General features: G+C 44.1%; 2 protein-coding genes across 4 annotated transcripts in view; both read left to right on the forward strand.

The window, feature by feature from the left end:
- Nucleotides 1-22,472, forward strand: part of MRPS16 (mitochondrial ribosomal protein S16) — a 320,729-nt gene that overhangs the window by 64,672 nt on the left and 233,585 nt on the right. The window lies entirely within an intron of this gene.
- ERRFI1 (ERBB receptor feedback inhibitor 1) lies at nt 4,236-14,751 on the forward strand. 3 transcript variants are annotated; one of them, XM_071449005.1, is made up of 4 exons: nt 4,236-4,379; nt 10,694-10,890; nt 11,008-11,084; nt 12,231-14,751. In XM_071449005.1, the coding sequence occupies exons 2-4, from the start codon at nt 10,769-10,771 to the stop codon at nt 13,424-13,426; spliced, it is 1,395 nt and encodes a 464-aa protein (XP_071305106.1). In that variant the 5' UTR covers nt 4,236-4,379; nt 10,694-10,768; the 3' UTR covers nt 13,427-14,751. The 3 variants fall into 3 exon arrangements, with proteins under 3 accessions (XP_071305106.1, XP_071305107.1, XP_071305108.1); XM_071449006.1 differs by lacking the exon at nt 4,236-4,379 and adding an exon at nt 4,388-4,552; XM_071449007.1 differs by lacking the exon at nt 4,236-4,379 and adding an exon at nt 4,679-4,926.

The following is a 22,472-nucleotide window of genomic DNA, read 5'->3' on the forward strand; positions in this document are numbered from 1 at the left end:
GCAGCACCCCCGTGCAGTAAGAATAGAAGTATAAAGGTTAACTGCTTGTAATTTGGGAGATATTCCTCCACTCATGTACCAGCACATCAGTTTACAGGCACTGCACCAGCCTCTGACTTCTCTGTTGTCAGTTCAGTGAGGCTGCAGCAATTCTCATGTGTCCCAGATGTATTGTTTTTTCCCCTGGAATAAACATGAAAAGCAACATTAAGTTGCTTTCCCTCAGTTCGGGGTGGTACATGTTCAAAACTTAGGTAACTGAGAATTTTCTTATCTCCATCGTTTGTTTACATTTTCATGTCAGAGAGTACCACCAGAGTCCTTAACCTCAGCGTTCATATGTAGATCCACTCAGCCAGATTAGCACAGAACAGAACAGGAGATAAGTACCTGAATAAGATAAAATGCAATAAGGACTGCATAGTTTAACTCCCACTGTGCACATCCTGGTTCTGCTTGAGGCAAAGGGTGTGATATTTAAGAAAGAGGCAAGAGCCACATGATAACTCATTTCTTTTGGAAGTCAGCATCCAAACCAAGGCCATTGTCTTGAATTTTAATCTGTTGAATAATGACAGAATTCAGGACTTCTCATGATGGAAAGATGGATTCATAAAGCACCTTCTGCACTGCATTTTGCTAGGTTTGCTTGTCCCTAAAGTGTTCAGAAAGGCGACTTGTGACATAACTTGTGACACATGATCCTGGCTCTGCAGAAGCACCTCTGGAGGTGCAACAGAAATGCATCCCCAGCACCCTCCCTCACAGAACTAGTCATGCAAAAACGAACACCACAGCATCCAACTTGCACTCTGTTTACCTCTCTTCAGGAAAGCTTTTCCTCTCTGATGACTGACCACAATTACCTTTTCTAGTCATTAACAAGGCCAAAAAGAAAAGTGTCTAAGCTACTCATTCCCTTTCAGGCAAGCAGACAGGAGGCATGCTTACCAGAGAGCATGGAAAAAAAACCCCAAGCTTCCTGCTCAAGAGCATCTACCACAAATAAGTATGATTAAGCAATAATACAGCAGCAGCTACTGTAAAACAAGGTTGTTGTTTATAGAAGGAGGCTTAAAAAAATCACAACAATCTAAAGAGCTTTATCTAACAGGAGCTTTATCTATATTAAAATACATATCTATTATTTTCCACTAAGTCTTTCAGTATTAAGTTTTTTGCAATTTTCTGGCTTCCTAAAAAGATTTTGCCTTTTGCTTCTTCAGCTGCTGCTTTACATGTATGCCTTTCTCATCTCAAACAGAAGGAGCAACTGAAAATCTTAAGTGTTGGAAACAGGAAATATGAAGGGGACTGCAAAGCAAGCTAGAAACAGGACAACTGATCAAAGGGCATTGAGAACCTCTGTGATTCTCTCTGCAAAGAGAATCCTCAAATGAAAGGCAGTATCATGAATGAAAGACCATGCTATTCTTTTTTTTTCCCCACAGAATTCAGACATTTCATTTATTAATTACAGAAAGTCTGCTATCCATCTCCAAATCTGCTACAGGAGAGGTTTAAGGCCTCTCATAATACTGAGCCGTTGTTTTTAGCAGACTTGTTATTAGTATTGATGACCCATGGTGTTGAAGACTACTTAGGAGTTCCTCTTCAGGGCACTTAGCAAATTACAAAATGTGGTTTACACATGCCTACAGAACTATGAGGTGGTTGCAAAGAAGGGAGAGAAATGGGAATGTAACTGTTGCTGCAGAATTTAATTTCCTCTGTCCTCAAGTCAGCACAGAAACTACTGCAAGTGACACCATTACTAAATGTTTTTATTCAGTAGAACAATCAGAGATTTAAAGCATGGAGTTTTAGTGAGCAAAGGCCATGGGTAAACTTATTTAACAGTAAGAGACAAAAATTCCATACAATTACATGCACATGAACTAGCTCCAAAATTATCTAACAAAATCAAACAAGGCCTGCTGATGGAAGTACAGGGGCCACAGGGTAACACCTGTAGGGAATACCAGAAAGACTTTTCCCTCCATCAAAGATTCTCAGCTACCAAGAAGTAAAGAAGTCAAACATATCTATTATTCCTCATGCTCCACTACAGAGGCACTACAAGAGTTTGTCCTACTGAAGTCATGTCAACATTCTGTGAAAAACATTTCAAGTTTGTCCTTTGTATCCATTCATTACAACACTTGGGGCTGTTTGCATATCAGTCAGCAAGTACATCAACACATCAGAATTTAAAAAATAAAAAGAGAAAAAAAAAAGGAAAATAAAAAGAAATTACTTTCTCCTCATGCAACCAGGACAATTTAAACTTGAGATAACTCATGTTGCAGGGCCAGCTTATCCACAGGAGTAATTAGTCACGGTCCTCAAGTCCAGAACAATAGAAGTACAGCAAATACTTGGAAGCAGTCTCTGAGCACGTACAGTTCAGCACAAGCCACTGCCACCAGAACACAAACATCCTGCAGTCTCTGTTAAGTGTAGCCCAATTCATCAAAATCACAAACCCACACTCCCTCCCCTCCTTCCTTTCCATGGCTTCTCCTTCCCCCTATATTCTTTTCACTTTCTCTCACCTGCATAACATGTCCAGTCAAATTTAGAGGGCCTCTTCGTCCTTTTCCACACTGGAAATCTCTCCTAGGTTATAACCCTGCCCTTTTTTCTCATATCACCTGTATTTTTACAGCAGTACAACAGTTCCTATGATAAAAATATATAAGTAGGAGATCTTTTTGTCCCTGAGAACAAGGGTGGATGGGGAGATTTTCACCAGAGGCCAAAAGAAACCCCAAAGAGAAAAGAGGAGAAGTCAACTGCAGACATGCATCACATCAGACAGTGAAACCAAGAATTCTTCTTTCTTAAAGTATCAGTAACTATTCCAGTCCAAAGAGTAGAGACAGAAGACACATTTTGTTGATCCTACTGTCAGCACCTCTCCGTGCTAGGAGTTTCAAGAGTCCCACACTGGTCTTTCTTTCTCCAACAAAGAAATTATTGCAGTATAGAGCAAAACTGATCAAAAGCCTGATTCTTATTGTTTACGCTGTAATGAACAGCATCACTTGTAAATGCTCTCAAGTCCTTAAACAGCAGCTTTCACTATGAATCCTCCTTTTCTGACCACGGCAGTTTGTTTACCACCACAAATCTATGCCAAATCTGCAAGAGCCCACTCATATTTTTCAAGATGCCAAATAAATCATTACACATGAAGATAGATTTATTTCAACACAAATATGCCTATTTCAAGAAAACTGACATTCACAAGACCAATTCCTACAACAGTGAGAAGGTTTGGCGTTTTCTCTCCTTCCGGTAATGCTAAAGGACAGGGATTCCCCGTGACTGCAAAATACTCGGTCACCAACACGCGTGGGCAAGGCTTGGCCGCACCTCGGGCCCGTTTACGAGAGAAAATCATGAGGCACCGACGGGGGAAACACGGGGGGAGAGGAGAGAGAAGCACCGGGGAGGGGGAGAGAGAGAGAGAGAAGCATTGGGGGGAAAAGCACGGGGGAAAAGCACGGGGGAAAAGCACGGGGGAAAAGCACGGGGAGCCGCGGCCGCCGCCTCCCCCGGCCCAGGCCCCGCGCCCCAGCCCCGCTCGCTCGGAGCCGGGCCGGGAGCGAGCGCTCCCTGCTGCCGGCGGGGACGGCTCCGAGCCCGGGGGATGCGGAGGGAGATTCCGCGCACAGACGGGCAGTGCGGGGCCCTGACAGCGCCGGGACGGGACCCCGACAGGCCGGGGGGGACAGAACGAGTGACCGCCGCCACAGGAAACGGGAACGCGGGCACGGGAGAAGCGGGGAGCAGCTGCCCTGAGGGACCAGCGCCCGGCCAGGGAAAGGCAAACAGAGGGCCAGGGCAGGGCATCGAGCGCTGGGGAACCGAGCGGCACCGCCTCAGCATCCCGGGGCGGGCGCTGCCTGCCCGCCACTGTGAGCGGCCGAGCGCGAGCTCCTCGTTCTTCCCCCCGCCTGGCAAACGCCGCTCTCACTGAGCCCGGAGGCGGCCGGTCCCGCAGGCCGGGGCGGAAAGGGCTGCCAAGACGGAGGCGGTACCGCCCAGAGGGCGCCCCGGGGGCCGTTCCCGCCGGCGGGCACGGAGCAGCAGCGGCGGCAGCAGCGGCACCGCCTGCGCCCAGGCCCCGCCGGGAAGCGCCGCGGCCCCCGCGCCCGGCGGAACCAGAAGCCGCCACACCGCCCTCACGGGCGCGCGCGCCCCCGCCCCCTTCAGGCCTCCCGTGACGAACGCGCCGCGCGGGGCGGGGCCACCGGCGGCTCCGCCCCCCTGCATAAGAGCGGCGGCCGGCGCGCGCCGCGGCAGTGACCGGCGCTGGGGCGGCGCATGCGTGTGGCGCCGGCGGCCGCGCGGAGCTGCGCGACACTGTCGGGGTGAGTGAGTGACGGCCCCGCGGCGCCTCCCGCGCCCCCGCGGCCATGGCGGCCCCCGCGCCCGCCCGCCCGCCCGCCGCACCGGGGCTGCGCGCCCGCTGCTGGGCCCGGACTGTCCCTGCCGTGCCGGGCCGCGCCGCTGGGGAGGGAAGCGGGGGCCGGCGGATCCGGCGGTACATGCGAGTGGGTCGGGCCGCGGCGGCGGGGTTGGCCGAGCCCGGGGCTCGGAGCGGCGGTGCGGCCCCGCCGGCGGGCGGGAGCGAGGGCCGGCGGCGCGGCGGGAGGAGCCGGGAGCGCGCTCTGTGCTAAGGGGGCGGGGGGAGCAGGGCCGGAGCCGCTGCGGCTCCGCTCCCCCGGGGCTGGCGGGGGATCCCGGGGCGACACCCGCCCCGCTGGCTGCGGCCGCGGTCCCTCCGAGGGGGACGGGACCCGCCCGGGCTCAGCGCAGCCCGCAGCCACATTCTTGAAAATCAACGTGGCGTGCCACGCGTTTTCTGCCTGACCCGAAACAGTATCAGGGCTCTCTCCCTCCTTCCGAGCTGCTCCTGTGAGTAAACAAGAGACCGCACTGTGGGCTCAGGCTCTGCGCTTCGCACTCTAATTTAGGCTGGCTTAATTTAGAATAAACATTTCTTTGTGACTTAATACCTCATTACGCACTTATGCTCGATTTTCTAAAATAGCCAGTCTGTGGTGGTTAAATCTGGAGACATCGCTGTATCCTTCAGCATTGACAGCAGAGCGAGCTGGGGACTCCAGGGAGATTTCAGTGCTCTGCTGTCACTGACCAAGGGCCCTGTGCTTATTATTCTGAATAAGCAAAAAATGTCTTGTGCTTGATCCAAAGATAACAGTACCTCTTTACATATTAGCTGGATGGGAAAGGCTCTGGGGGCAAGGTGTCTTTGGTCATTTTGGGAATATCTGAATCTTTGTTGTACTGGAATGGCAGGTGAGTGATGCCTCTGCATCACAAATGCATTTGTGAATTGCACTTATAATCTGTTAAACTGCTCAATTTACTTTGTGCACAAGCTTAGCTGTCTTTCCTTAGTAATCTATCAATATGGCATAATTTTCTGAATTGTTTTTTAAATGAAAACCTACCTGTTGAGTTGGTGGGCATATGTTCTTGGTGAAGCCCTATGTCTGCCATGCTCTGCAGTACAGGACTTACTTCAGAGAAAAACAGTTCCAGTTCTCTGTAGTAGAAAAGAGAATTAAAACTTATCACAGTGTGTCTAACACTATGGTTATGAGTCTGAGTCAGCTAGAAAGGAATTTTTATTTCCTGAATGTAAGCTGTCTATATTCACATTAAAATTTTCAGGAGGGTGAAGTACCATACCTTAAGCATGCATCTGAAATCTTGACAAGCAGAGGCAAGGCAATTGCCTTGCTATTTAATTATTAGTTTTCTACTGGCAATTTAAAGGTTACTCCCATTTGCTGTGTAGGACTGTGAAATGGTAGCCCAAATTTTAACTGAATTTAAACTCCTTGATGAACTTTGGTTCTTTGAATATATTCAATAGCTGACTGTTACAATCTAAATACAGAGTTTGTCTGCTGTTGAGTTGATTTGTCTGTTGTATACCCATAGGATTAGTTTTATTTGCAAGCACCCATGATTTGACTGTTTAGTGATCATAGTCTTTAATTCTTTACCACAGAGTGGTCCATGTCTGCTTGGGAGAATGTGTAGAAAAATATCCCAAAGTTAAGAATGTAATTCATTTATACAATAACTGTAAAGAATATAATTCCTATAAATGGAAATACTTTCTGAGGCCTGTATCTGAGCATGCTTTGGCCTGTGACTCAGGAATACTGAACTGCACTGGGGAGGTTTGGTGTGTAGTAAAGATCCAATTATTTATTAAGTGAAAAGATTTAAACTAACTTTCTCATGAGGCTGTTTCTGCTAAGTGTTGGTTACTCAGCATTCACCTAGCTGCAAAGACAGAAGAACTTGAGGGATAAGAACTAGAGAAACAGAATTTTGAATATTTTTATAAGTATTTGGAGTTCCAGAAAGTATATTAACAGGTTTTTAAAGTCCAATACTTGGAAGTCTGAAATACTTAAATATGAAAAGGGTGGCTCTATCTCAGGTACTTACGTTAAATAGAAAGTCAGAGGAGAAAAAGGAAATTACATCACATTGTCAAATAAGGAACAGCTAGCTGGAGTAGATGACTTGTAGTGCAAAAATGTGCCCCTCCTCCTGTGAATTGCTTCTGAGATTTGTTAAAGATAATGTGGTGGCAAGGTGAGCAAAAATAGGTTGTGGATTTAAGGTAGACATGTTTCTTCCCCTCCCAGAAGGGGTAAGCAAGTCTTTATTTTTCCCTTCCCCTCTTTCCCATTTCTTACAAGAATTATTGTAAGCTCCTTGTCAGGAGTGCTGCCTTTATGAAAGCTGTTCAGAGTTTGTACAGGCATTCAGAAATCTGCACAGCAAGTTGCTGTATTCCATACCCATTACATGAAACATTCTAGAGCATGCTTTGGTCTACTGTGTATACCAGAAAGGTTTTCTTTGTTGTGAACTTAACTTGCCTCAAATACTTGGTTGCACTGGGGCTGGGAGAACAGGGAACAGAGGAATAAGATTCTGTGTGTGATCAGTGATAGGCAATAGGTTGGGCTAAATACATATGCAAATGCTTCTTAGTTTCTAAACAGAGGGTTACTGTGGTTATAACACAAGTATTTATTAATATGTATCTGTATGAAAACTGTATATTTGGGGTATTTGCTGTAATTCAGCACAAAAATCTGTCCACAGTTCTCACTATGGACATATGCTAATATTTATGGATACATTTGACTGGTTTTGGCTTACACACAGCCATCCTGTTGAAGTCTGAAGGTATATTTGGCTTTGTAAAAAAAAAATTTAGAAATCAATCTTCTCCCCAATACTTGCTGTTATTGATATTTGTTAATAGCAGCAGAGCTGGGTGAGTACCAGCACCTCCTTTGCCCTGTTACCATGCCTTACAGGGAAGGGGGTCAGCAGCTTCCCAGTGCACCAGCAAATCTTCCAATTGCCTTGGACTGTAAATGCCCTGTAGAAATTGCCAGCCATGCTTTTAGTTTGTACTCCATTCCTCTTGAATAACACAAACTGTGCCATCTTCAAAAGTGCTTCAATCTCCCTAAATGCCATAAACTGCATAAGTAGGTCAGACAAGCAGAGAACTGAAAGCCCATTCTGTGCAAATGAGCAGCACACAAATGGGAGATCAGGAATGCTTCATTACTGTGCAGTGTCCATTTTCTTCAGCAAATAGAGTTTGATGTTATTTATGGCTAAGTTTAGATCCTTAAACTTTTAAGGAGGCAGAATTGGGACAGCAGTTAACAGTGAAAACTGTTGATGTTTACATCTTCATGGCTGAATTTTGTTGTTGTTTTTTTTAATACCAATTCCTAGAATATAATATATACTACTCAGCTTTAGTAAGAGCATGCTGTCTAAAATATAAACTTTTTATTCAATTGCTGTTCTCATGTCTCCCTCTTAAGATACTGTTTCAAACAAGCTTATGCATGTTTTAAAATACAAGCACCATTTCTCTAGACTCCACTGAAAAAGTCCCTAGGTGGTTTAGTGAAAGCACTACCTCTCTTGATATCCTAGCTTAAGGCACAGAGGACAGTTTCATAACTCTCTGAAATGTCAAGGCAAATCACCTGGGAATTCCCAAAGAGCTCACTGATGAATGAAGCAAGCTTTATGGCTATATAAATCGTGCTTTATTTTTCAAAAATAAAGACTGAAACAAGTGAAAATTACCTTTTCCTAGAGTATGTAAATATTTAGTCTGTTTCAGATGTTGAGCTTAGCATTCCAGAGAGATTTCAGAGAGGTGATTGTGCAACTATCAGTCTTGAGAGCTGAGATTTAGACAGCATTCAGAAAGCTGACACAGTAATTACTAGTAGTGGTTTAGGCGTGGGATTAGGTGGAGGTTGGGCTTAACAAGCCCTGCAAGGGCCGTGTCTTATCACAGCCAGCAGTTACCTGTGCTCTCAAACTCCAGCAGTTGTTCCCCCCCTCATATTTTATATCCTAATCAATGTCTCATGGTCCTGTCAGATCTTGTACACACACTGAGGTGGAGTACAATCATTTGCTGACTAATCAGTGCTCTACACCAGCGTTTTTTTAACTTGTGACTTGCATTTGACTTCAGAAATATTGAAATGGATAGCAGGCATTAGTCTTAAGCTCTCTTAATTAATTTTCTTTCTTTTGTAGATTTGTTGCTAATAAGATAGGATCCTTGAGGCACAAAAAAAAATCACTGTTCAATACAGCGTGAGCTGAGAAGATGGATGTTTTATTTGGAAATTATGTTGATATGGAGTAATTTTAGAATTGGTGCTATATGTGTACTGTATGCTTAAGTCATTAATAAAGGCTGAAGTCATTTTGACAAATGGGTATCTCCAGTGTTTGCTCCCCTGGAGAGAGTGGTTCTGCTTGCACTTACAGGACTGTGTTACTGCTTCTCAGGGCTCTGTGTTTTTATTTAATTTTGCTATGAAATATCTGCAGTTCCTGTTAGTGGGAAGGGTCCAGCTGAAGTGTGTTATGCAAAGATTTCCAGGGTGAAGGAGGTTGTCTGGAGAGGTGGATGGTCTTTACCAGAGCCAGCAGGGCTGAGTGAAGCAGGACTGTGCTGCAGTACATAGAACACTGCTTCACTTCTATTAACATCTCCTGGCTAGAGTTATTCTGAAATGCCTGCCTGAAATATATTGGGTAAAACAACCCCACTTCTGTTGATGCAGACAGTCAGAACTGAGAAAACCATCACACTCCTGAAGAGAATGGGATTGGGTCTCACACCATAAACATACAGAAGCTGCTGTTTCCTCAAGATGATCAATACTGCACCAATTCCAAATTGAAAGAGTGCAGCAGAGTTTTCTTTCTCAAACAATTGTTTAGAAATTGCAAATGGTGATGCTGGATTGCAAACTAATCCTTGGGCACCTGCTTTACTGTCTTTAGTCCTGCTTAGGAGTTTGCCCATCCCTCACACTGCAGACAAGTACAATGGATATTTCCTGCTGAAGGAAAAGGAAGATTACACATCTGCATAGAATGCCTGGGTTTGGGCAGACTGACCATGAGTATAAGCTTCTACCTGTGTCTGTACTGCATTTTCTTGCAGTATCACTCTGTGAAGGGATTTTCTTGCCTTGTTTGCTGAGCCCTGATACAGCCAGCCCTCAGCTGTTGGTTGACTTTTCTTTAGATGGAATTCTTTTGGTGGAGGGATATGGACAAATTCACTCATAGTATTGACTCTCAAGAGAGATAGAAATTAAACTGTTTTGTGTGGGGTTTGGTTTGTTAGGTTTTTTGTAGGTTTTTTTTAACAGCCCATAGTGCACTTGCTGAATGTAGGATATTTGTGTAGATGAAGCAGAGACCCAGAGAACATCTTTTTTACAGTCTTGGACTTAATTTCTCCTGCCTTCAGAATGCTGACTAATTTTACATTTCCCCTTCCCCTCCCTGATGAATTTCCTAAACAAAGTCCTGTGAGTCAATTTGTTCTGTAGACTGATTACTTACTCAATATAAAGCAATTGCCAACATATTTTTTCTGCCATAAATGGACCTGATAAAGCATTCTTCACACATTCTGAATAGATTTGAATGCAGCACAGCAGTGTCAGCTGAGATAATTTCAAATTACTAGATTTCCAATTTGTTTGAAATAGCTAGAAAACTTGAGGCTGTTTTAAAGTATCTTAAAGTTAATTAAAAATAGTTACTGTTTTATGTAAAAGAAGTTTTAGAATTCTAATTCAATTAGTCAATAATTGTCTGTTAGAGCAAAGGTTGTGGAAGATAATACTTAACAGCAGTTACATGTTGGTTACACTGGAAGCTAAAATCTTTAGCAAAGATACAACTGAAGGTAGCTACTGGAAGGTTAGATTGTTCTAGAAGACTTTTTTAAAAAAACTTTTTTTTGCATGAGTAACTAGTAGTTTATGTTCAAGAACTGAAGTTGTGGGATACACAGCTGCCATATATCAGTACTTGAACATATTTTCCTTTTTTTTCTATGTAGTGTAGTTCTTTAGGAGAACTTACCTGTTTTGTACTTTAATTTTGCATTCAGACTCAAAACAAGAAGCTTGGTCAAGTTTTCCAGTTGGCAAGTATTAGGATTGGAGGCCTTTCTACAGAGCTATTTAATTCCTTGAATACTGAAATTTCAGATGAGACATGGAACAACATCAGGTTTGCATTTCTGACATTTGTGTTCTCCCTCTTGAAGGGAATGAAAACTGCAGGAAACCTGCCAAGTCCTGAATATCAAGGGTTGTGAGACATCCTCAGAGAACACTGCACGATGTCAACTGCAGGAGTTGCTGCTCAGGAGATGAGAGTCCCCTTAAAAACCGGATTTCTTCACACCAGTCAAGGCATGGGCAGCCTGAAAACCTGCTGGGGTACCCACAGTGGATTTGAAAAGTGAGTGAGGCTAAAATTTTTCTTCAAGTCTATGAAATTAGTGTGATGAATACTTGTGCCAGTACGGACCTATGGTTTATTTACATGAAGGCTTTTTTTTTTTCTTTCTTTTTTTAGTACTTTCTTCAGCGTGGACCCTATAGCAGTGACATACAATTTAAACCCATCAACCGAGCAACATTTGCCATCCATCGGTAAGTCCCGCTGAGACACGGCCCTAGGAGGTGTCGGGGATTTCCCTCTGCAAACCCTGCGGGCCCCGCTCTGGGCTGGGCCTGCTCCCTGCTGGCAGCTCCGGGAACCGGCAGCACTTGTCAGTAACACCATGGAGTTAAACCATCGTTTCCATGCCTTGTGCTTGTTTCTTTTCTCATCACACTCTATGATTTCAGCATCTTGTGAGCCTAGCAGAGGCTGCTTTAGATAATAATGACTGGCTAATGCAAAGCAGAACTCTTGGATCGTTCTTGTGGTCTTTTCTGGCTTTAACTTTTTTGAATCTTCTGTTGTATTTACTTGTCTTTCTAATACATGCATATGCACCCATATGTGTGACACATGTTCATGTGGATAACTACCTGTACAATTATCCTTAGAGCAACCACTCCACATGGTTGTGTGATTGCACTTCCACATAAATCCACATGTGTCTGGGTATGTGAGAAACATCTCTAGAGACAACACTTGAAGCATCCAAGTGTTTTCCAATCCCCTCCCATTCACCTTGTACATAGGAGGCCTCTGAGTTGCCATTACACTTTTGATGGAAAAAATATTTGGTAAAAAAAGTACTTGTAGTCTTATACTGGGATCTTTGTAGCTCTCTTGCTTATGCTTGGGGTCTCTTGAACTACCTCTTAACTGGAGCACTGGTCTAAAACAATAAGATAATCTGCTACTATCTTAACTAATGCATAAATCCATGACCAGACATGATCTGCAATACCTGCATTTCACTACTGATGCATAAATCCATGACCAGACATGATCTGCAATACCTGCATTTCACTACTGATGCATAAATCCACAGCCAGACATGATCTGTAATACCTGCATTTCACTACTGATGCATAAATCCACAGCCAGACGTGATCTGCAATACCTGCATTTCACTACTAATGCATAAATCCACAACCAGATGTGATCTGCAATACCTGCATTTCACTACTGATGCATAAATCCACAGCCAGACATGATCTGCAATACCTGCATTTCCCACTTGAAGACATTGAGAAGACATTATTTACTGTTGCATTAGAAGGAATTAAATGTGCAGTGACAGGGTCATGTGCTGGAGTATTACTTAGAAAAGTGTCTCTAAGAATTTCTCACTTTTTTAGGGCACTCTTCCAACCAGGCTTCCATGAATGACCATGTTGCTGGAAGTTGCATCCAAGTCCCATCTCAGAAATCCAGCCCACCTCCTGTAAGTCCCAAAAATGAACAGCCAATTTCAAGGTATGACGACCACCTCGTTCCTGGCTTTAGTAAACTGTCATTGACCATGGGCTGTGTTTCTGAAGAAACACCTCCTCACATGCCAATAAAGAATGGACCAATTCCATTTCTGTCTGCATCTTCTAATGACCGCAGCTGCAGGCCACTACCCCCTCTGCCTATATCTGAAGACTTTGCTCCAGATGAGGTTGACAAAGAGGTAGAATTCCTGACTAGCTCAGACACTGACTTTTTGTTAGAAGATTATGAACTTCCTCCTTTCAAATCCAGTGCTCCAAGCCGTCGGAGCTTTAGGGGCTGTGGACAAATCAATTATGCGTATTTTGATGCTCCAGCAGGACCAAAACCAGAAGATGCCAACCCTACACAGAGCCTAAATGTGTACATATCCAGTATTTATCCTCCCCCCCAGCAGCTGCATCGACGCCTGCGAAGGTCCCACTCTGGGCCAGCTGGATCTCTCAACAAACCCATAGTAAGACTAACTGGACACTTCAACAGGTCATCTCCAACTTCTGATGAAGATAAACCAGAGATTCCACCAAGGGTTCCCATACCCCCACGGGCTCTCAAGCCAGACTACAGGAGGTGGTCAGCAGAGGTTGCTTCCAGTGCATACAGTGATGAAGACAGGCCCCCCAAAGTGCCCCCTCGAGAGCCTTTGTCACGCAGCAATTCCCGCACCCCCAGCCCCAAAAGCCTCCCATCATACCTCAATGGGGTCATGCCCCCCACCCAGAGCTTTGCACCTGATCCTAAATATGTCAGCAGCAAAGCTCTACAAAGACAAAACAGTGAAGGATCTTCCAACAGGGTCCCTTGCATTCTTCCAATTATTGAAAACGGTAAGAAGGCCAGTTCAACGCACTACTATCTGCTACCAGAGAGACCTCCCTATTTGGACAAGTATGAGAAATTCTTCAGAGAAGCAGAGGAGAGGAGCTCTAACACTGAGGTTCAGTCCTGGTCTGGTAACTGCACAGCCACCTCAGCCCCAATAAAACTGGACTCAAAGCCCAGAATGGACATAGGTGGTCCCCTGAAAAGAAAACACCTGTCCTACGTGGTGTCCCCATAGTGCCTGGGAGCACAGGCTCAGCTCAGTTGCTTGGGATGGAGCTGAACTTTATCATGTTACAAAGTTCTTACAGATAATGAAGTAGGAGCAGTTTGTACTCTGAGAACTGAAAAGTGGATGGTAAAGTCCTCTTATGCTGCATATATTCAATATGTTTCTTAAGACTTTTCTTGTCCTGGTATGTAAGCTGAAAATCTACAGAGAGACATGGAGGGATAGTAATCACAGTTGGCCAGTTGTATGCTACCTAGATGAACATGTTTGGTAGTCAAAATTAGTAAAAAAAAAAAAAATTAAAAATTGATCTTTGCTTAAGAGTCACTTATAAAGCAGACAACAGACCAAGTAATGCAGTACAGTTTTTGTAATAGCTATTTTCCAAAATTTCTTTTACACAGTAATTTTACTGAGAACAGACTGTCCTCTTTTACTGGGATATGTCTGATAAGAAGGTAAATGCAAGATATGATACCCACTTCAAGACTTGGCAGGCATATTGGAAGTGCATTCTGAAAGATTAATCTATCTTACAAATTAATTTGATGCTAATAGATTTTTCAAATGAGTTAGATTTTGTGAATTCAGTTGCTAGACACACTTGGCTCAATTTTGCAGTTTTTCCTAGAAGAGACTTGGACCAGCTATTGCTAAGCCTCTGCTGCTGCTCTTTTCCTGCTGGATCCTAGAAATGTGTGAATGTGTCCTGAGCAGCCACAGGGCTGCTATTAGGTAGGCAGTAACAACTATTTGCTCACCTAGAGTCTGAAATTATGACTGTATTAAATACAGAAACACAGAAACACAAGCTGGCCTTGTGTTCTGGTTTCTGTTCAGTATTTTAGGGGAGGAGGAAGAGGGTATGAGGAAAAAACATGATTCCATTTATGAACAGTGTCAGTCCCATCTCTTGCTGCTTCAGATGCTGCTTTTGCTGTTTTTCCTCACTGTGCCTCAGCCATTCACTGAAGTTCACTGAGGTGCCACCTTGGCAGTTCCTTGTGCTCGGTTTGGTTACATTTATCCTCTCACAGATAAGCACAAGAGAAAGGGTGCTCATTAACAGGAGTGCAGAAGATGAATGTGTTCCTCCTAACAGAAGTAAACAAGGTGTTTACAGTTTAAACTGCTGAATGAGATGTTTGAGCTATTTTAAGCTTACTTTTTATTTGTTTTAGTACAAACTAAATGAAGGTGAAATACATGCTATAGAAATGCACTGATATTTCTGCATTGTGTACAGTATTGAATAAAAAATAATTCACTTTGTATTTTGAATATTGTCATGTCTTGAGTTTAATAAAGTTATAAAATACTTATTTATGATACATTTTGGTTTTTTGTTTTATTGAATAGTGCATGCAACTGCATTTACTGGAAAGTTCAAAGTTAGTAATGCTAAATGTGCAACAAATGTTGAATTCAGCTTGCATTTAATTAAAGATTTCTGCAAAGTGTTCAATAACTCACATTGCACATCATTAATTTTAATTCCACCCCACTAACTGGTAGCACGGTCTCTATAGTTTTGTGCTGACAATAAAACATCCTGTAAGATTAAGTTATCTGGCTTAACATTATTAATGATTTTGGTTTTTTTCTAGAGTCACCTATAGCACATTAGCCACCATTGTACAGATAGGAAAGGGCAGTAGTGTTCCTGTCCTCAATTCCTTACCTGCTAAAAACCAGCATGATTAAGAGGGGAAAGAAACTGTGAATACTTATCACAAAGCAAGTGTATTTCAGCACAGTATGCCAGCCATGGGTGAGGTTACTGAAGAGAGAAAGCATCACACAACTTTGATCCTCTGGCTGTGTGTGCAGGCAGACACTTGCCTTGGTCTGGCAGTGGGGATGTCTCTGTCAGTGGGTTTATTTCAGAATAAAACAGGGTACCAGCCTTGGAATTGTACTGGATGTGACAAATGTCAGTTTTTCAGTAATGCCCAATCCCTTGGCTCTTATACCTTGGAGGGTTGCTGAGATTTATTTAGGAAGGGGCTTGAAGTGCCACAGCACTAAGGGCCCATGCAGGTGATAGGCTTCAAAACATAAACAAGTTACCTAATCCTGTGCAAGGCTTTCCGCTCACATTCAGCCTACTGAAAGCTCTGCTTTCCCTCCACCCCCCGGGTTTTCAATAAGATGAAAAGGTAAAATCTGTACTTCAAACTGCTTATGTTTAAGGGGAAGGCTGTAACTCTAGACCCCCAAACAATGTAAACTCTCAGTTCCACCATCAGTGCTGCAGCAAACAGACACTGCCAGGCTGCAGCTCTCCCTCCCAGACTGTTAGAGCTGGCACAGACTCAGTACCTGTCATTCCAGTAGAACTCCCTCTAAACCCAAGTAACTGCCCTACAAATCTCTCCTGGCTTTTGCCTCTGGGTCCCACTCCATTCCTGATACTCCACATTTTTACCTTAAACATATCTGGTATACAACAGGGTATTTGTTACAGCACCTCCTGCCCTGCATTCCAGCATGTATTTTCACTTCTGTTAGCAGCAGAGGTGCCCTAAAACACAGCTAATGTAGCAACAGAAGCTTTTTTACTTGAGCTACTTCTGTGTACAAGCTATTATCATATTTATAGTGCTGAAAAACTTAAAACCATTATAAAACTTACACTTTTGAATGGTCTCATATAATTCCTAAAACATTTAAGACTTAATCTAACCTCCATGTGTTTTTCTCTTAGAAAAAAAAACCTGCATACATGTATTGGTATTGGCCACTTAGTCCTGAGTATTAAACAGAAAAGTCACTGTAGTGATGTTGGCTTTGCTATTGTGAGCTGTGTGTCAGCTGAATTACAGCACAATGTTAAGAAGTTAACGTTTCAGGAGTTAAGCAAGGAACTGCCTGGCTGTGAGCAAGACATTCAAACAGGTTACAGAGCTCAAATGCCTCTTGAGTGCAAGGAAAGTAACTTACAGGCAAGTCTAACACTGTAAAACTTGACTGTTTGATCTTTAAAATTCTGTAGTACCAAGGTCTCACTGAGGACTTGGTCCACAATTCAGTGGTTCTTTTTGTGAAGGGACCACTGAAAAGCAGGTGGAAGCCTTGCACACATTCTTAGACACCAGATTCCTGTGCTTTGGGAATCAGTCTGCATGATCCAAAAACTATTTCATTTTCCAAGTGAGTAATTAAGGCTGTAGAGCTGTGGGGGAAGCTTTGCAAGTTCTGGCCAGAAGACATTTCTCTGCTCATCCCCTGGCACATGATAAGACTTGTCAGGACACAACATGCTTTTGCAACAGCCTCATCACATGTTTGAATATTTAGAGTTTGGACTCACTTGAGCAAGGCCTGACAGCTTGCCTCTGAGAGCTAGATTTGACTGGAATAATCACATTTCAAAGCAGTTATAATTTGATAAACTGAAGTTTGGAGGGTCCAGGAATTTGGGCTAAAGCAGGGCAGTGCTGCTCACAGCCCCTGACTGAAGGAGAAGGTGGAGAAGTTTGCCCATGCTGCTCCCCTGCCCTCAGCACTCCCCTCCACCCCTCAGGAGCCCTGTTGGGACCACCCAGCCACGCCAGGGAGGACTCCTTGGTGTCAGGAGGCAGCAGCTGTGGTGGGGCAAAGGGGCTGTACCACAATAAACTCCAGAGGGCTGGGTCCAGCACAGCCCTGCAGTGGGCCCAGGATCATTGCAATGTGTCTGGCAGCAAAGCTGGTGAGAATGGGAGGAGGGTGCTGGGTGCCCTCTCCCCCAGGCTCAAAACCATTGATAGCACAAGGAAAAACACAATGAGTAACAACTGACAGCAAAAGGCATCTGTCATATTCACCCTGTTTGCAAAACACACTTTACTTGGTGAGTTTGACTGGCAAATCAACCCAGAGGAGCTGAGTCTGGCTGTAACTAAAGGAAAGGATGTGCCTCACTTTTTCCTGAAAAGAAGAGGCTGTGGTAGTACTAGGTGACTTGAAAAACCCATTAGCTTAACTTCACCATATTAACTTGCTGTTAAACAGATAAAGTCAGTAAATAACACAGAGCTGTAGCTGATCATCAGCTTCTTTTGCATCACAAGAGATAAACCAGAAAGTAAACCTGATTCGGAAGTATGCTGATTGACGACATCATTAAAATCTGCAGTCATTTAAATGTACTGATTGTTGTTGCTGTCATTAAGAGTTTTCCATTCACTCCCAGGCTGCAGCAGGCACAATTACTACCATCCTGAAACTGCACAAGAGCACCCAACAACATCACATGTGCTCTGCTGCAGCCTTGGTTTTGTTTTTAAATAGTGTGAGTGAATTGTTAAGTTTGACATGAAAAAATAAAGCACCCTTCTAGTCCAGGGCAAAGACACCAATTTTGCAAGGGCAGTTACTACAGCAGGGTAGTTGCTGATGGTGTTCAAACCAAGTCTTGTCAAGAATTCAGGGTTGAGATGATGGCCAGATCAGTCATGGTGGAATTCCCAGCCTTCAAACTCATGATTACAGACTGTGGCCCTTATAAACACTTTTAATATTACAAGCTGTATGTTAAATACATACTCACAGGATTATGTCAAGAAGGAAATTGGGGATGAAGGTAAACCCTCATTTTATCTGCTTGTAGGCACTCTGCAGTTAGGTAACCTATTGATTTTCTTTGGGTGTACTCAATGTTCCGAGGGTAAACTTTTGTTTGTAAAGTAGGCTAATCTTTCCATTTCCTGTCAGCTTGCTTTTCAGAACAGTTTGTATTCATTTAAAACTGAAAACATACAGCAAATGGTCTGTTTCACACAGCTTCCTGGCACTGAAAATCTAGCACACAACATTTAATTATACTTATTAATATTCGTTAAATAGCGCTGCAGAAATTTCTGGCTGCTGAGCTTGTGATTAGCATTTGTAAACTGAAAGAGGTGTTACCCCCACCCATCCTGCATCATAATTCAGGCCTTGCATAATCCCCACCCAAATGCCTATTTTCATCCACAGAGCTCATTATTTTGTCTGAATCATACATGGAAGCCACACCCGTGATTGCTCATATACTGTTGCTATATTATTTATATATTGGTGTGCACCTTGATCCCAGTTGTGGTTAATTTTGGAAAAGGTGTTAGGTATTCCAGATTTTAAGTGGCATGCCACTGGAACATGGGAACCATGACTGCTATTCATTTCCTTACAAAGTGATTCAGAGGAAGAGATGCTTCTTTCTGAAGATTAAAACTGTCATCCACACATTATTAACATGTGAAAGCCACAGAGTTAGAGAAGTGCAAATACACTGCCATGAAACACCAGAAGGAAAACCATGCCAGATAATCCCACCATACCCACCCTGAATCTGATTAAAGATGCCAATTACTAATCATATTTAGCTGTCATAACATACTGAGAGGCCCCTCCATGCACCAAGTCTCTGGATCAAGCATGGGGTCACCAGCCTGACACAGAATAGCCTCCCCTGCCCACCACCTACCCAGGTGACCAAGAGACACGTTCCTGTTACCTATAATATTTCTTTTACCTTTGTTAATATGTTTGTTCTTTTTACAACCACTTCAAGGACAGGGTCAGCACTACTGAGTGCCCTATAGAAGGGAACACACAACCAACCCTATAACCTTCACAGTGGTGAGGTACCAGCTCTCCAGGAATTTACCAGCTTCAAGAAGTTCACACCAAGGACCACATCAGCTCATGCCATGTTGAGTCCAGCTGCTCCATGGCAAGGTGCAAGGGAGACAGCAGTGAAGAGCAAGGGGGACTCAGGTTACCCTGACATGACAGCCTTGCAATCCCTGCATTGTCATCTACATTTGTTAAGCAAAGTCCAGAGGAAAGAATCACGAGGCTGCACTTGGTGATTTCACTGGCCCCACGTCACGTTGATAAATTATTCCATGTTGATAAATTATTCAAGAAGTTTTCCTGCACCTCAGTTGCACAGCCCAGCACTCAGAGCTTTAGCAGCTGGAATTGGGACTGGGCTGCTGTGATGCAGAATCTACTCAGCACCAGGCACGTGGCAGTGCAGAGGCCTCCAACAACACAGGGCAGAGGTGAGATCACACACCCTGACACATTCTGTTGCTCATGGGGTTCTATTGCTAGTGGGAGGGAGGGTTGTGTTTTCAGAGCAACTTCTCATCATGGTGAAAAAACCCAATGAATGAAAGTAACTGCTTTGTTAAAAGCCACAGGGACAGACAGCCCCACCTGAGACACCTTTAAAAATGGATGCCAGCAAGGTGAAAGTCAGTAAGCTCCTGCCTGAGGCTGAGGGAGAACTGTCATGAGGCTCTGATGAAGAAGGGCTTGCCTGAAGGAAGGATGAACTGCTTAGTTCCTGAATTCAACTTAAATGGTTTAGTGCTATTTTGTTAAAGGCTGACAGGCTAAACACACATATTGTTAAGGGTGAGGTGACCACATGAGGACATTTTCTTCTACAGTCAATCGTATCATGGCCAGTGCTGGATGCAGAACACAGCTGGGAAAAGCCAAGGACCCCTCACTCCACAGGGAATATTTTCAGGGGAAGAGCAGCCTCTCCACTAAGACAGGGACAGCAGGCACAGCCAGGAGTCCAAGGTGACACAGCAGAGTGCACAGGAGAGCTCCAGGAGAGCAGCACAGTGCACAGGAGAGCTCCAGACTGCTCAGCCTCTCAGCTGCTGCCACCTCACAGGCCACTGCAGGCTGCTCTGGACATGCTGCCTCTCGCAGGCCACACTTCTGCTGTCATCTGAGCTTAATTGGACCAGCTTGATCAAAAGCAGTCTCCACGATAAGACAGGATGCTATTGCATGCCCTGGAGCAGCAGGGTGAGTAAGGCAGCTGTTTTACAAGCAGTTCAGTTCACAATTTAACACCTGAGCTTTATGTTGGGCCAGTCAGCTGCAGGGAGCAGCCAGTGCAACACAGCTGCAGAACCCTGACTTTCTCCAGCAGCACAACAGGAGGCAGGCAGGCTGGCTGCAGCCCTGGAGGATTTCATGAGACAACATTTCCCCAAGAGGCTCTGTGCAAAGTAACCTACAAGTGGCCAAGACCCAAAGCTAGAGAGGCCAAAGCCTCCAAGTCTTCTTCATCACTTATGGAAATGGCTGTGGAGAACAAGAGCAGGGCAGGGGAGGGGAGGCTCCATCTGTTCTCATTATGGGTGATTGGGACAGAACCATCACTGGGCACCAGCCAGAGAATGTCACCCTAAGTGCCCTTCCTTTATTTTTGAAATTATTATCAAAGTCGTTCATGCTCTGTAGTTTTCCAAAGAGGAGGGAAGAAGAAAAAATTTGCTGCAGAGGATTTCTTTGGAAGTTGCCAGTGAAGCCTGTGTCTCTGTGAGCCCATCCAGGAGCTTAGAGCTTCATTATTTCTAATTTCCAAGTACAAGCATTCATTCACTGTCTACATGATTGAAAGGAAGGTAAAGTGCTCCTTTGCAAAACACCATGGAAGAACAACTGAGTAGGATATCACATGTAGTCATGAGAAAAGTCAGCACAGATAAAGAAATGCATCATCTCTTGCTAGTTCTCTCTGAGACTGCAATTTCCCACCCAAGAGCAGATTTCTTGTGAAAAATGCAAATGATAGTGATCAGACTCATCACCACCCAAGGCAGCAGCTTACTTCCTCCCCATGTGCCAGTCACTGCCATGCCACAGCTGCTGACTTCAGTGTGACAGTGCTTTTTCCATGTCATATACAAAATAATACAGGAGAAGGTCTGGGTCTGAGACCAGAGCTGCAGGTATGTGGGAATAGCAGTGTGTTTCTTAGGAGAACTCATTAAAACCTGAAAATATTTCAATGCATAGAAGTAGGCAGCTCCCAACTAGAGTCCCAAAGACTTGACTCTACTACTTAGAGTAAAATGTGTACAACTTTAAAAGGTGATTCTGAAATTACACAGAGAGCATTCTGACAGCATAACTCATTGGAACTTAACAGCACAGAGAAACCAAACACCCAGCTCAGAGAAGAGTTGTAACTGTAGAACCTCAATAAAATAGAAAGATGCCTCTTCATAGTACAGAAATTCTGAAAATCCTGAATTCTAGCAGCAAAAGCCCTGAACAGAGCCTTTAAGAACCAAAGTGACTCCAACTAAACTACAGTGCAGGAATGATCCTTGTTGCCAGGTTTAGAGCCAGCAGATGATGCTGAATTGCCCAGCATCAAATCCCATATTTTCCAGGAGTGAACACAGTGGGACTGGCTGGCAGGGAGCAGCAGCAGCAGAACTGCAGCCAAGTTCTGTCTGTGGTTTAGAGGTGCTGTAAAAATAATTACACCATCAATATCCAGAAATCAGAAGGATTTGCACAGAAATGAGCCCAGTCCTGCTTGGGAAACTTCCATCAGCTGTGGAGGACTTAAGTGTTATGAATGCTACACAAGTCTCACTAGACCCAACTCTGCTCTTTAGAACGTGAGTGCTTGCATGAGATCCTCAGAAAACTTTTCTTCTTCCTCTCTCTACCATTAGTGGAATGGCCTTGAATTAAACTGTAAAAGTACAGAAGTATCTCCATGACTTGGAGGGCCATAAACCCTATGTAGGGAGGAATTATTTAAGGTTGCACAAAGGGTATAATTAAAAGCTGTTGAATGAAGTAAAGCAAATGAACAAGCCCAAGTATAAAAGCTTCCTCTCAATCTGTGATGCCTTCTAGCACACAGAACAATCTTGTGGAGAGCAGAAAGGCTCCTAGAGCTGCTACAAAGACTGAGTGTGACACAGAGCACTGCAACCCCTGACTGCTGCACCACCCAGCAGCTCTTGGTACATCTCAGCAACACATGATTTGTGTTACCAAAACACAGGAGTCTGGTTTTCCCAAATCTGGACTCAGTTCTGGAGCCTATCATGTGTATCAGCATTGCTTCCCAAAGCATGGCTACAAAAATACAAGCCAGAAATGCTGCCTAGTCCTGCTGCCATCTTATTGCAAAAGCTCCATACCTTCTGGGTGATTTCTCATGGGCAGCTCCTCACAGCACTGACTCCTTCTTCACAGCACAGCTAACAAACTGCAAATCTCTTCTTAAGCAGCTAACCCCCACTCT

This window comes from Agelaius tricolor, unplaced genomic scaffold (genome assembly GCF_023055355.1).
Source record: "Agelaius tricolor isolate 1412-34295 unplaced genomic scaffold, bAgeTri1.0.p SCAF_28, whole genome shotgun sequence".
Classification (NCBI taxonomy): Eukaryota; Metazoa; Chordata; class Aves; order Passeriformes; family Icteridae; genus Agelaius; species Agelaius tricolor.